The 15,779-nt window shown below is 43.8% G+C and overlaps 1 protein-coding gene across 4 annotated transcripts in view; it reads right to left on the reverse strand.

Annotated features, from left to right (window-relative positions):
* MAN1B1 (mannosidase alpha class 1B member 1) overlaps positions 1-14,400 on the reverse strand; it is a 27,645-nt gene extending 13,245 nt beyond the window's left edge. For 3 of the 4 annotated variants that reach the window (XR_007891317.1, XR_007891316.1, XM_051636907.1), the window contains exons 1-9: positions 14,212-14,400; positions 12,294-12,402; positions 11,490-11,626; positions 10,220-10,380; positions 7,729-7,838; positions 5,042-5,227; positions 2,918-3,066; positions 1,277-1,465; positions 78-268 (exon numbers count right to left, since the gene is read on the reverse strand). Coding sequence is in view for 2 of the 4 variants with exons in the window: in XM_051636907.1 (XP_051492867.1) it covers positions 78-268; positions 1,277-1,465; positions 2,918-3,066; positions 5,042-5,227; positions 7,729-7,838; positions 10,220-10,380; positions 11,490-11,626; positions 12,294-12,402; positions 14,212-14,346 (1,367 nt within the window). In the remaining 2 variants the exon portion in view is untranslated. Of the gene's footprint in view, positions 1-77; positions 269-1,276; positions 1,466-2,917; positions 3,067-5,041; positions 5,228-7,728; positions 7,839-10,219; positions 10,381-11,489; positions 11,627-12,159; positions 12,197-12,293; positions 12,403-14,211 lie in introns of those variants that run through there. The other variant, XM_051636908.1, reaches the window with a different exon arrangement.
* Between the last annotated feature and the right edge of the window lie 1,379 nt (positions 14,401-15,779).

A 15,779-nucleotide genomic window follows, 5' to 3' on the forward strand; every position in this document is an offset into this window, starting at 1 on the left:
TTAAGCAACAAACTGCAAAAGAAAGTTTTACAGCTCACATAATTCTCACATCAACATGAGAAGTGGGAAAAACTTACTCATTTTCTTTTTTCCCACCCTGAATCCATTGCTTGAGCAAATACTCATAGTAGCTGTCAGCTCTGGCTCCAAGAGTGTAGACACCCAAGTGAGTGAACTGTCCACTGTTGGTGTTGATGAACATAGGCACTAGTCCATCATTTTTCCCTGAGAGGGTGTGAACATGTTTCATCACCTCATCTACAGCTTTCTGAAAGAAAGAAAAAAGGAAACAAATTACAGGAATAGATGATGCATCAAACTGGGTAGTGACTTCAGGCCACTAACAAATCTTTCACTATTCTTCCTCTAATTAGCAGCAAGGACATCAACTTCAGCTCACACAATATATTAAATACAGGATTATAAACTTTCTAACTCACAAAAAATGATGTTCTGGGTACATTTAAGTACCTCTGAAATAATTATAACTACTTCCTTTCCCTCAAGGAAGACCACTTGAAAGCCAGTGCTACAGCACAGAACCATGACCTGACTTACTCTTATTTACAAAGTAGAAGTCGAGCTAAAATAACTTCTTGAAATAACTGCACTCTTCAAAACTTGAGCTGTGGAGAAAATTTAAAACAATAAAATAACATCGCCAAGCAAAAAGGAGTGGAAGATATTATGTTCTCTGGCATTATGTTTATTTCCACTAACTTTTCCTTGTACTGCGACCTGCTGTCAGATTCTTACCTAGTGACTCACATTTTAGTTCCTTGGCTGGCAACACCAAGGTTTTGTTCTTCACATTTAGATAATGGCATCAAGAAACCACACACAGAATTCCAAGAACATTAGGAAGGGAGTTTCACAGTCTCCTGTTCAGCTTCATATTTTTACAAAATCTGACAACATAGTGTCAAACAAAAACGTCAATGATAAAAAACAGGGGGTTGGGCAAAGGCAGAGGTGGTGTTTATTTTTGGGTTTGTTGTGTGTGGTTTTGCTGTTTCTTTTTTTTATTATTATTTTGTGGGGTCTTTTTAGATCAAAAGCTGTTTCTGAGGGAGAAATATAATGATTCACCTCCACTACTCAGTATTTCAGAAAATAATTGGAACTAATTTGTTTCTTTTCCTTCCCTCATCTAGAGTTTCACAACTGACTTAACATCACTTAAAGACTAAAAGAGACCACACATATTGATGAAGAGTCAGTGGTGGAGCTGTGGAGAGGTGGAAAAAGAAAAAAATATCAACTGATTCTTCCATACCTGGAACTTCTCATCTCCAGTGAGACGAGAGAGCTCCCTAAACTCCAGCTGAATACTGGTCACCTCTGCCACAGTGCTGTCAGATGTCCAGCGAGGGGGGTGCGCAGTGCCCCGGCCGATGTTGACATCAGAATATGGTATCTTGGAGGGGGTCTTAAATGCTGGCATGAGCCTGTTCCCGATGTCTTTCTAAAGAAAAGCCAAGGGCACAGGACAAAGAAAGACAAAACAAAAAAATAAATACAGACACACCCACCCGTTTGAATTTTCTTTCACTAGGCAGACAGAAAAACAGAGAATAGCAGCAAAGTTTTAGATGGTGTGAGAAGGCCCAGAATTAAAAAGGGTCATGAATTTATTCACAGCAATCATAGAATCATAGAAAGGTTAGGGTTGGAAGCGACCTTAAAGATCATCTAGATCCAAACCCCCTGCATGGGCAGGGACACCTCCCACTAGATCTGGTTGCTCCAAGCCCCATCCAACCAGGCCTTGAATACTCCCAGGGATGGAGCTTTCACAACCTCCCTGGGTAACCTGTTCCAGTCTCACCACTCTCATAGCAAAGAATTTCCTCCTAATATCTAACCTAAACCTCCCCTTTGCAAATTTTAACCCATTGTCCCTTGTCCTCTCACTACGTGCCTGTGCAAAAAGTCCTGCCCCACCCTTCTTGTAGGACCCCTTCAGGTATTGGAAAGCTGCTATAAGGTCACTTTGGAGCCTCCTCTTCTCCAGGCTGAACAACCCCAGCTTCCTCAGCCTGTCTTCATAGGGGAGCTGCTCCAACCCTCTGATCATTTTTGTCACCCTCCTCTGAACATGCTCAAGGAGCTCCATGTCCTTTTTACGTCAGGGGCTCCAGAACTGGACACAGTTCTCCAGGTGGGGTCTCACAAGAGCAGAGAAGATGGGGAAGAGTCACCTCCCTTGATCGGCTGGCCAAGCCTCTTTTGATGCAGCCCAGGACATGGTTGGCTTCTGGGCTGCAATTGCACATTGCTGGCTCATGTTGAGCTTCTCATCCACTGTCACCCCCAAGTCCTTCTCCGCAGGGTTGCCCTCAATCCTTTCTCTTCCCAACCTTTATTCGTGCATGGGGTTGCCTGGACCCAGGTGCAGAACCTTGCACTTGGCCTTGCTGAACTTCATGCTCTTTGGACGAGCCCACTTCTCGAGCCTACTGAGGTCCTACAGAGTTGCTACCTTCTTTGTAGCACCGCAAACCTCATTTCAGTTTGCTATCTCCATGCAATGTGAGGTAACTCTGAAGTCACTGACAGCATCTAGCTAACCTAAAGAGGTGGTTGATGCTGCTGAGCCACACAGAAAGGGTGACTAAGTACAAATATTACTCTTTGTCAACCATTTCTTTCCTCCTTTATTTCATGAACTTTATTATGGTCAGCTCTTCATCAACAGGATAACAGGTATAGATGAATTCCTGATAAAAAATCAGCAAGGCTCTGAGGTTATCCAGGGAGAAAATAGTGCAGGCTTAAAAGATTAATGGTAAATCCCATTCCCTTTAAATATGAAGCTGTTAAAAACCAGCAACATTGAATTTTCTGATGAAACTTCCTCAACTTTGTCCAATATTGAATACCTGCTCCAGTTGCATTTATAAGACTAGTCACTCACAGCTTTTTCCAGGAAGAGGCTGTCTCCTGAGAGATGGTAGGTGCTCAGCAGGCCCCCCAGGATCCGAATCGTGCTCTCAAAGAGGTTCACATCCACATTTTTATCAAATACCAAATCGTTTGCTACCCATTTTCTTGCTTCTTCAAACTCTGCAAAGTAAAAAGGGTCATGAACTTCTGGCATGTTCCAACAACTAGACTAGAAACAAAAATACTCCATATAACCAGGATGGTTACTCTTATCTGCCTACAGTATAAGACAGTATAATTTCAGTTGGAAAACTAAAATGAAGAGCACATCCTGGGAGAAGCCTGACTACCGTTAGTTCTTAACAGTATACACCACACAGGTGCATACAGACAGAAATACCCACCAAAACAAAATACTCTTTATAATCAAAAAAAAAAAAAAAAAGAGAGAGAGAAGAAATTGAGGAATTCTTCATTAAAACAGTCCAGAAATCAAGGTCTTTTAAGTCCATCCACAAAAGCCTTCTGAACTTTAATCAAATCTTTTTAAACCAAAGGTGTTCTTTTGGTAGATAACAGATAACACTTGCAGTTAACAGCCATTAGTTTAGCAATGTCCTGGGGAGCCTGCCTCCTACTTCAGCACTTAACTCATAAAATCCCCATAGTCCACAGGCTCGGTTTTTTATCCAGGAACAAAAATGTTTATCACATTACTAATTAAAAAAGGAATGTAAAAAAAATATGCCATTTTAGCATGGCTACCAGAAATGGCAGGTGATCCACAGGAGATGAACTCTAAAGCAAAAGGATGACTCTGTGTCCTCATGACAAACATCTTGAATGGTGTGTAACGGTGGATGTTGAGTAGACTGAGAAGAACCACAGCAAAATCTCCCCTGTGGGATGTCAGCACTATCAGCAGTACAGCAGAAAAGGTGGTGGCCTCTTTCACAGAAGCATTCGCATTCATCAGTTTACAAGATAGACTGGCATCCTCACCACTGCAAACAAAGCTTCTCTTTATACAGCATTTGTTATTCAGAAGAAACCCCAGGAGCTTTCTAAGGCAATCAACAAGAGCTGCTATAAAATGCTTTTAAAAGCTCTGTGCAGTTCACAATCCATTTTTGATGAAAAAAAAACAACAAAACAATAAAAGCATCACACTGTCAAACTGATGTAACTTCCAAGGCAACTTCCTCAGGCCTAGAGCTGCAGACACAATAGGGAGTTGTTGTTTCATTTAATATTTTACACCAACTTCAAACATAGAAGACAGAACTGTGAAGGACTTTGTTTTCCCCTTACTAGCAGCTCTGTTGTTCCTATCTTGGCACATAAAAATGGATGATGGATAAAAGTTTACAAAGGTGGCTATCTACCAAGGTTAAATAGATACAGTTCCAGAAATTTTTTAATACCTCTAAAAAACCAAAAACAACAAAAAACAAACCCTGCACCACATAAAAAAAAGACACCCAGCCACAAACCAAGCCTCTTAAATACTGATTAAGCAAGTTTTTTGCAACAGAATTGCAGAATTTTTGGCTTAGTTTTGAAAAGTTGTTTAAAAGTTTTCTAACACAGTCATTTCTAGAACTGTTAAAAAATACAGACAGCAGAGTAGTCAGGAAGGAGGTACTGAACACTCCCCTTCTCCACCCATTGATTTCTTACAGAAATGACCTTCTTAAATCCAAATATGAAATATTGATATTAGGTGTCAACCTAGGAACTTTCAGGCCAACTACCAAAGACTGACAGGTAGAAATCCTACATTGGCTTTACAATGGCACAAAGAGAGCACTGGGGGTTTAGCACAGAAACAAAAACCAAGAGGCTTATTCCTCCATTCCTGAGGTTCTAGCAGACACATCCATTGTTATATGTGAGAACAGAGTTTTTCGAGCTCAAAATTCTATTGCAAGAAAAACTATGTCCTTAATATATATCATTGGATATATAAAGTATCATTGGGAGCTTTTTAACATTTATTTTTATAAATATTATTTATATATATGTATTTACCCTCACAGGGAAGCTAAACTTACTGGCCATATGTAATGAATGTTCCCCCTCAAAGAACTCTGAACTCATGCTGCCTGAATAGAAAATAAGGAAGGGAAAAAATTATGAAAGGAAAAAAAAATACCTTCTTTTAGGCCTAAAATCCACATAGTATCCAAGGCATCAATTAAGGTAAGCCCAAGTCCAAACCACTCACTGTAGGACTTGGACAAAGGCTTCAGCTCATCGTGGCCCCAGGCAAAGTCCTTGTACCCTTTCCAGGCATGTCGGAAGGCTTCGATCACAGCCACCTGACGGTCGTTGATGGGCACTGCAAAAGGCAAACAGCACCTTGCTCAGGTCTCCTGCCCAGGAGACATGCAGCTAGACCAATTCTACCCAAAAAAACCCCCAACTTTCTTCCAAACTACATGCTCAGTGCAATGGAAAAACCGTCCTCAGATTATTCTTTCCTTTCCTCTGTGGGGTAACCAGTCAGTGTTTGTGGTCAGTTCATCTGGGTGGAAACAGTGATATCACCCTGGCAAAAAAAGAAAATTGACTTCTGCAAAGAAAACATTCAAAGAATCACACAAAGTTGTTAGGTGAGCATCACTAAAGCTCAAAGACCTCCAAGTCCAGAAATACCAGAAATAAGATTGCTTAAATCAACCACAACTCAGCTGCTGAACACATATGCTTAACAATACGATCCTCAGCTAATTTACCACATACCATTTTTAATTCATCTTCCCTGTCTTGTTCAATGCTTCCTGCTAAATTTAAAATCAGTTATATAAAATTACCTCTCTTGAGTTTTTAACTTCATACGAAATGGGAAGAAAATCTACATTTTTTTCATCTTGGGCATCTTGTCTTTCACCCTAGTTCTACTGAAATTTTTGCTTACAACTTGCCATAAAGCTGAGCTTCTGTTCCACATCCACCATGAGAAATGTCAAGCCCACTAGCTGAAATTTTACAAAAGCATAAACAAAGCTTTCTAGAGTGGGAAACACCAGACAGCATAATTAACCCTGGATATATTAATCCAGCACAAGCCAAATACATCACATTGTAATAAGCCACATTTCTTATATCAGAACTTAATCCTATGAGTCCAGAAAGCAGAACAACAGGATCTTTACTCCACCAGGACAGCAACTGCAAAAACAACTCCTACAGCTATCTGGTGAGCCTTAAAAATAGCTCCATTGAATTCAGGGAGGAAGTAACTTTTCCTATATTTGCAGAACAAACAGAAAACCACCATGGAAAAAGAAAACTGTCCCTTTCAAGCCCTCTCTCTTTAAACTGTCACTTCCTAGAAAAACAATGGGAGTGTCTCCCTCATCCCAGCGGCTCTATTTCAAAGATTTGTCACTAACATTTATTTTCAATATTATTCTAACAGTTTAAGGCAAACAAAGAGCTGGGCAAGAAGATCAAAATTGAGTGGATGCCCTCCATAAACAGAGAAGGAAAAAAACAACAAAACCAAAACTTAGTACAAATATTCCAGCACATTCTTTTGGTTTCTCTTGCACAGGCTGAGAAGAAACTGATGGGGGAAGAGAAGTACCAAAAATTCAGAATAGAGTGAAACTGAGGGCATCTCCAGAGTCTACTCAACATGAAGAGGTTATCTTCTAGGAAGGCAACAAAGCAAGTCCACAATCAGGAACATCGCTGCTTTCAACCCCTTGTTTCAGAATTTCAGAGGTAACAATGCTGCTGCAAAAATCCACGGTGTGAGATAACATGAAGTTAAGTTTGCATAGAAATAAATAACCCCTGGGTAGTTCCAGTCCTGATCACACATCATAGCATCCCAGAGTGGTTTGGGTTGGAAGGGACCTTAAAGATCAACCACTCCCCTGCCATGGGCAGGGACACCTCCCACCAGATCAGGCTGCTCCAAGCCCCATACAACCTGTCCTTGGACACTTCCAGGAATGGGGCAGCCACAGCTTCCCTGGGCAGCCTGTTCCAGGTCCTCACCACCCTCACAAGAAATAGTTTCATTCTAATGTCTAACCTAAATCTCCTCTCTTCCAGTTTCAGTCCATTCCCCCTTGCCCTCTCACTACAAGGCCTTGTCCAAAGTCCCTCCCCAGTTTTTCTGGAGCCCCTTCAGGCACTGGAAAGTGCTCTAAGGTCTCCCCAGAGCCTTCTCTTCTCCAGGCTGAACAACCCCAACTCTCTCAGCCTGTCTGCAGAGCAGAGCTGCTCCAGCCCTCCCATCATCTCCATGGCCTCCTCTGGACTTGCTCCTACAGCTCCATGTCCTTACTATGTTGAGGGCTCCAGAACTGGACGCAGTACTCCAGGTGGGGTCTCACATAAGCAGAGTAGAGGGAAAGAATGACCTCTCTTGACCTGGTACCATTTTATATAGCACCAAAGAGGACACAGTGCATTTTCCAGAAGCAGACAAGCACTTTAGGAGAGGACAGAGGTAGCAACTAGCTGCAAGTAGCAGAACATCCAACACACACTCTGCAACCCACTGCCACAGAGTCTGGCCACTGCAGCCACAGCAAACAGTTTCTGCCATGGCATTGGACACACCAGGTAAGTTTAACTTCTGTATCAGAATATTCTTTATTCAACACTGAAATTTGAGACTGCACTTCCTGCAGAATTTTGACTGAAGGCTGTCATGGTGGAATAAGGACACTGAAAGGCTTGGATGTTCTAGGTAAATCATCTTTCCTATGCTTTTTGTTTCCTTTACTTAAAATAAATTAATAGATGTGTGTGGGGAGGAATGGCACAACTTAAACCTTAAAATCAAACAGAAATAAAGTTACCATTAACTGTACTGCTTACCCGGCTCCTTCTGGTCTTCAGCTTCCACAGATGAAGGTTTTTCTGGTTCTTTTCTTTTACTCGATGGGGATTCGGTGCTTTGGTCAGGTTCTATCACTGCTCCTCTCCAGCTGCAAATACAAAGGACTGTAATTAAGGCTTAATTGGATCACAGGAAGTAAAGCAAATGATGAGAATTATCCCTGCAGTTTCTTTTTTTCACAACACTTCACCAAAACAGGAGTTGGATTTTATATCAAGAATCAAAATAACCACGTTATCCACTAGGTAATTTTTCTGTTCAAAGAAAGTCATTTGCACCACAGAAATTTTAGACGATTCAGAAATATGTCTTACAGGCTCTCGGAGTTTCATTAAATATCTTGGTAACCAAATTTAATAAAGACCTTTTGCAAAGAATTCAAACACCTGAGAATGCTGCAGGAGAAGTATTTTGTTACCTACCAGTTCTGAAATGATGACAGGAGCCACTGACACTAAAGACTACCACGCAAATAGTGGTATCAAAAAAATCATGAGTAAGTACAGAGGACAAGATTTAAGCACTGAATGGGTAAATTAGGTTATGGCAGGGGAATTTAGGCTATGATTAGACTTGATTATCTTCAAGGTCCCTTCCAACCAGGATCATTCTATGATTCTATGACTAGGCACTTAATGTACTTGCTTTACTACCCATAAGCCTTCCCTACCACCACAGATATATAAATCAGTTTTTAAAGGTTTTATTAAGAAGCTCCTGAAGGAGAAGTCTTTCAGAACAGACTTCAAATCAAGCCAAGTTCACATCAAGATCAAACAATCTTGACCGTGCTGCTTAATATACAGATATGGTGCCTTTGAGTTCATGAGATGCCTCTTGAGGGAACCAGGCCTATAGGACCTTTAAACTTCCTATTGTTTACAGCCACCATATCTTATGACTTACATAAATCCTATCATTTAATTTCTTACTTTCATTCTTTACATTTGTAGCTTTCAGTACTCTCCTAAGTTCTCCTGTTGCCACCCATTTAATTCCGCAAGTTACAGCGTAAGTGGAAGCACAGGAATAAAACACTTCAAGACATTCTGAGAGATTTCAGGAAATCCCAACACTCAAGTGCTGATGCTGTGATGAGTTCAACTGTGCTGGTGCTGAAAAGGACACAAATATATAAAAAAACCCCAGACCTACTGTTCCAAATCTTAACCTCTGCTGAACTTGTAGCAGACTTTTCTATACTCAAGTCACATCTTTTTAGTTACTCCCAAATCAAAATATTTTTATCGATAATGTCTTAGGAAAGAACTTTGCATAAATACAATCACAGCAGTACAGACTCTCTGTAAAAGATCATAGAATATGCTGAGCTGGAAGGGACCCGTCCCAACTCCTGTCCCTGTGTAGGGCACCCCAAGAATCACACCATGTGCCTGAGAGCATCATCCAAACGCTTCTTGAACCCAGGCAGGCTTGGTGCTGTGACCACTGCCCTGGGGAGCTGGTTCCAGTGCTCAACCACCCTCTGGGTGAAAAACCTTCTCCTGATACCCAACCAAAATCTTCCCTGATTCAGCTTCCTGCCATTCCCCCAGTCCTGTCACTGGTCACAGGAGTGAAGAGATCAGGACCTGCCCCATAGCTTCCCCTCTTGAGGAACCACAGACTGCAAGAGGTCACTCCTCAGCCTCCTCTTCTCCAAGCTGAACAATCTAAGTGACCTCAGCCGTTCCTCAGAAGTCATCCCATCCAGACCCATCACCATCCTCGTGGCTCCCCTCTGGACACTCTCCAATAGCTTGATGTCCTTTTTATTTTGTAGTGCCCAAAACTGCACACAGTGCTCAAGGTGAGGCAGCACCAGTGCAGAGTAGAGAAATTAGTATGGATATTATAAGATAATACTAGAAATGCACAAGGGGACTTTGAGCTGTATGATTGGCCTCTTGTAAGAAGGGAGTTAGCATCCCTCGTGCAGTTACATGCACACAACTACACACACATTTACAGCTTCTGCCAGTTCATCCTGGGACAACTGTACTTAGTGGTGCCACACACAACCCAACACTGACACTGCTGCCATTTTCCAAGTCTTAGCCAGGACAAAGGGACTTGTGACATCTTTGTATTGACATTGGTACATTGATATTTACTACAATGGTAGGAACTAAAAACAAATGGTGGGAATGTAGAGATACTGGGAAATCTCCTGAGCATCACAAGTGTCCAGGTGCATTAGAAACACAGAGAACCCAGGAGGCCTCCAAATCCTCTGCAGTTCTGTAATGCAAAGAGTGAAAACAGAAAACCTGCACATTCACCAAAATAAAATAAATCAGCACAGCAATATCAATAGCTGATAGATCAGACCTCAGAAAAAATATGTTCAAGGAAAGAAATCAACCTCAAACATTGACCACAGAACATCCTTAAAACTTTCACTCCAACATCCAATGGATCTTGGAGGGCTGGGGGGGGAACACTGCAACTTGCTGAGAACATTTCTACCTGATAACAGATTTCTCCGTTTTCTCTTCCTTATCAGCTTGGACTGGCCCTTCTACAGCTCTGCTGGTATCATGTTGAGTCTTCAGCCTCACATCCCTCCATGGTGGCTTAATCTGCAGATTGGAAGGACCACGCCGAACATGAGGCAGTTTTGGTGGCTTCTGAGAAAATACAGAAAAAACCAGTGCTTGGTACATTGCAGAAATGGCCAAATTTCAAATCATAAATCAACATCATTTCAGCATTAAACACCATTTCAGATAAATCTTATTTTGATATTGTATCAGCCATGTAAGTTCTGCCCTGAATGGACGGTACACTAAAGACCTTGGGTTTTGGTTTGCTTTAAACTTGTGTAAAATTATCCAGTTCTTAAGTTTATAAAGATAAATGACTTTAAAACTACCTCTACTGCTACCAGATAGTAATTTAAAAAAAGGCACTGCTAAAGGATTGTAAAGATATTTGATTGCCTTGTACTAGGCAGAGTAAATTTTTATTTGAATTAGCAAAAAGCATGCAAAAAAACCAACCTTCACAGTTATCACAGGACTACTCTGCCACATCCACCACTAAACCCTGTCCCTTGGCACCACATCTGTCTTTTTAGAACTTACACAAGGGCAGCGTTAGATAACACCAAGAATTACTGTACAGTAATAAATTTGCATTTTGTGCACAACGAGGGAAAGATTTAATACAGAGTTTCATATTCATTATCTAGGAATCCCCAGAGTCACCAGGTCAATATGTGAAGAGTAACACAGTCAGTTCACGTTTCTTCCCTGTCACATTCCTCACAAATGTAACCCTTCAAAACCTACTCACGCCTCTGCTGATGGCAGCTGTTTTTTCAAGCTCCCAGCAAAGCCATTCCAATTCCTGTGACACTGACTGCATGTACGTCTTCATTTTCAGCCAGGCCTCTATTTAGGCTCCTCACAACAGCAGTGCTAATGTCCAGAGCACTGCAGGTCCAAACCAATACCAGGAAAGTGAAGCCTCAAGTGAGAGGTCACTGTGACCTGAAGTCCTCGCACTCTTCACTACAGCAGTGATTAAGAACTAGTATAACTAAACACTTAAATAAAAAAGGGTAAAGCCAAGAAACACTATACCAAAGCCCTTCTTAGGAGAGAACTCCACCTAGAGAAGACTTCTATTGCAAGTTATAACTCCTTTCTCCTCAACAACTGTTGGAAACAAGCACTATTTGCAGTGTTTACAAACCCCCTGGTAGGTATATAAAACTCATTTCTTCTCACAGTACCTGTGGTGAAAGTTCTGGGTGGTCTTCAAGGTTGGTATCAGCTTTCTGGGGTGCTGGTAAGACAGCTGGATTTGCCAGCTTTAATCCAGGAATTTCTGGTTCTGTTCTCTGATCATCCAACGATTTGTTAATTAGACCTAGACACACAGAACTGCTCAGCACAAGGAACCAACAGTTTAGGCTCCAGCTAGAAACGTGTAACAGCATTCACACACTAGATGTGCCTCCAAAAAATGTTTCCATTCAAAAACATTGATAAGACACACTAATTGTCAGAGACAAATGTCTTTTGGTATCAACACTCTCCTTAATATGCAAGGAGGCTGCTAAATGGCACATGCGCACTTATTTTTTTTTTCCCAATTGCTATTATTTTAGCTTCTCAATACAGGCAGTAAGATAATATCAAAGGTAAATGTGCCTTCATATTGAGAAAAATATTGGAATTTCTAATCTGATGGACAATCAAAACCAAGAGAGGATGATCTCATCCTACTGTTTAGGTTTGGGTTAGCAATATCTACACATAAACATAAAAAAAACCCCAAATAAACAGCCTCCAAATCTTAATCAAATAAAACCAAAATATTGCTCTAGTCAAGATAAACAATGAAAAGGCATATTAAAAATATTTCTGATTAAGCAGAAACAAGTAATTGAAACACATCACCTAAAATCATCTCCCAACTGCGCTTTCATGGACACATCCAGTCACTGTCAATAAAAAGTAAAACTAGTTCCAAGAACGGCAGCAACTTCGTAAACGTACCACCACATGCCAGTAATTCCCAGCTAAACACATACTTTTCCATGGCTCCTCCATGCTTGTGTATGAAATGACTCCACAGACTGCCAAGAAGGCAAACAGGAAGAGAATGATGCTGCGCTGCAGTCGGGACAGCTGCTTCCATTTCTTTAGGGAAGAAAATAAGGAAGAGGAAGAATATTTAGCATGACATTAGCAGCCTACATTAGGAACACAAAAAATGTTACTGCAGCAAATAAGAAAGGCTTAAAATCAGCTGAGAGGACATTCCCTGGAAAACGAAAGTCAGGCATCCTGCCCCTGCCAAACATATGTGAAATGTCACACAGAACAGGTCCTGCCACCACTAATAAAGTCACCAACCCTCAGCAACATGAAAATGAAGTAAAGCAACAGAAAAACAAACAAGATAAAACCATGATGTTTTCAAGTTTAGACCTGGGCAAAAATGTGTTTTTAAAACTGATGTATATACAACAAAATCATTAAAAGTTAGGCAGCAAATGCTATATTAGCCTGAGAGAGAAGCTTCCTTCATTTAGAGAAAACAATTGCAGTTAATGTTTAACTGCTAAAATATCATTTTGGTAGTTTTCTAACAGTCCTATCAAAACTCACCAGAGCAGCATTTTCTTTCTCATTACTCTTGGCACACACAGTGCCAAGGCTGCACTTGGGAACAACCTGCAGTTCCCTACAAACCACTCTATCCCCTCCAAGCATTTCCCATAGTCCTCACATCCTCTTAACAACCAGGGGCTGCAAATGTTCCACAGAGCTGTGGAGGTGCTCACTGTCAAGCCCCACAGCACCATTCCTGCCTTCTTCCCAGGCTGCTGACAGCCTGGTGACCCTGCACACCACAGGACACTGACCCCACTTCTTTGCCTTCAGCTCAACCTGCACGGTCACCCCCACTGTGACCTTCCAACTGCTGAAGGATGCTTGGAACCCAGCAGCCTTAAGTTCCTTTGGGACAGGATGGAAAAAGAGGCATTGGGAAAAGATGGGTAGGAATGAAGCACTAGAATACATAAAGGCATTCACCACCACCTGACTTTCATTTTTTTCTGACAAAGAATAAGATTAAAAGGAAGGGTGAAACATCTTGTGCGCTACCCCCACATTTCCTTAGCTCTTAATAAGACAAAAGCTGCCATACTGTGTCCCTAAAACAGTTCTTCATACACTTCATCCGACCACCATAAAGCCCTGTAGGTACCTCATCCCTTACCTGCAACAAGGGTTATTTTGTCCCTTGGACTCACACTTTCCTTTCCTGCCCCTCCAAACCAGGACTCCCAACCCTGGTAACGCTGCTGCCCACTCTCTAGTCCCAAACAGGCAGGAAGGTTCCTTCCATACAGCTCTGCCAGAGACCCCTCTGCTCACATCAACCTTCCCACATAGAACAGAACTGTTTCCGTTACTCTCCTAGGGCAGAGGACAGGGCTCCCCCTTTCAAGCCCTAAAATAGGAGACAAAGATATTAAGACTAAATCTCATCCCCTCTTCACTCCTGCCCAGTGAGCGCAGTGCTGGCCCTAAATGCCCACTAGCAGAGGGCAGGATTCCACTCAAACACACCCCATATCCCCCCGCCCCAGCTTTGCTCATAAAAATTAAGGTAAGACTTACAGCTCCCTCAGCCAGCCTGCGCCCCAACAGCCCCTGCTAGGTGGGGAGCTGCCACCCAACACTGCTCTCCTAAGAGCCCCCGACCGGGGCCACCCCTCCCCAACCCCACCACCAAGGGCCCGCAGCTTCGGCCCCCTCCCCAGCTCGGAAAGAGGGGTCTCCATTCCAGAAACCCCAACACAGGGTCCAGCTGCACCCAAGACCGGAGACACCCCTCCCCAGAGCGCCCCATCGCCAAGTGTCCCCGCCGTTACAGCTCCACACCCGCGCCAAGCCGGCTCCTTCCCTCACGGCCCACAGCCCCGAGCCCGCTCTCACCCGCCAGCAGGAGCGCCGCCTCCAGGCCTTGCTGTTGTTGTAGCCGCCGGCCCCCACCGCCTCTTCCGAGCTGAGGGTGACGGAGATGAAGTCCCGTCGCGGCGGCGAGGAGGCGGCGGCGGCGGCCGAGTACATGGCGACGCCTCAGGGGCCGCGAACGCCCCGCGCCGCCCGGCGCAAAGCGGCCGTTTCCGGGTGCCTCTCTCGTCCCCCGAGCACTTCCGGGACTCTATGGCGCCCGTGGCAACGGCCGCGCCCCGCCCTAGCAACGGGGCAGCGGCGGCGGCCGCCGGTGCGGGCAGCGAGGGCCTGGGGACTCGTACACCCCACGGCGGGCAGGGAGGCGGCAGCTACCGGCGTCTGCCGCCCTGGACCGTCCGGCCGCAGCCCTCGCCGCGGGGGCCGCAGCGCTCGGAGCGGGCGTGTTCCCCGGCCAAGCACGGCCACCAGCCATCCGGTACTGGCAGCTCCTTCGGGCAGAGGACTGGGGCAGAATTTCCTTCCCTCCCTCCGCTTCCTGGCCCTGGCTTTGCCTGCTCTCGCCACGTAGCAGGCCCTGCCCAGCCAGGGTTTCAGCCACCCCGGCTGGGAAGTGGAAAGTAAGGAGAGGCTGAGAGCCCTCGCTTTTCCTCTCTGTTCTGAGATGATGTTATGGGGACCAGTCACAGAAGTATTGGTGTGAAAGAAACAGAAGTGGAAGTGTGCACGTGGGAAGTCATCAGGAAAAACAACTCACTGACCAGCAGACACTGTGCCCTGATGAGAGGAGGAGGCACCACAGACACCGCTGCTCCTCCAGCCAGCCTGCACGGCAAAGAAAAACTCCAAACAACTATTGACTCCCAGAGGAGAGAGAAGAGCTGTCCTTTTCACACACACAGAGCCCTGGGCAGACCAGGAACACAAGCCTCAGAGTAGACAACAGAAATCTGCGAGAGGATGCGTGTGAGTGGGTGAAAAGCAACCCAAGCTGTTGTGTAAATAAATACTTCACAAGATCTGGAACTGAATTTTGGTTCTCAGCAGGACCTGCTTCTTCCCTCATCTGCTTCTTCACACAGCCCCAGCCCTTTGTCACTCCCTGTGCAAACACGTCTTGGTCTCGTCACTGGGATGGAGGAGGGATGGCAACAGTAGAGGGTAGGGAAGAGTGATGGACACCACAGGACTGGGGCTTTCTAATCACCATTACTTCTAGATCTGGTTTGTTGTCCAAACAGAAGTAGAAAGTGTTTGTGGGTAGCCCCCCAGTACCGGCTTGCGACAGTGTTGAAGCAGCTGCTTTTAAGAGCTGGCACTGAATTCACCTTTGGCTGTGCCCAGCTACTCAACATGCATCATTTGAGCCTTTAACTTGGGAATCCAACTCACATTGGATCTCTAGACAAAACTGAAAACGGGATTTTTTTCCTGAGCATCTCAGAATTAAAAAGAAATGAGCAAGCAATTTTGATAGATAGGAACACTCATCAACAAGCAGAGGAACAATTTAACAGAAGCCTGAGAAATGCATTCATTTGTAGCATTTATTTTCCTATCACAGGAAACCACTGATTCATGTAGCTCTG

Source organism: Apus apus, chromosome 19 (genome assembly GCF_020740795.1).
Source record: "Apus apus isolate bApuApu2 chromosome 19, bApuApu2.pri.cur, whole genome shotgun sequence".
NCBI lineage: Eukaryota > Metazoa > Chordata > Aves > Apodiformes > Apodidae > Apus > Apus apus.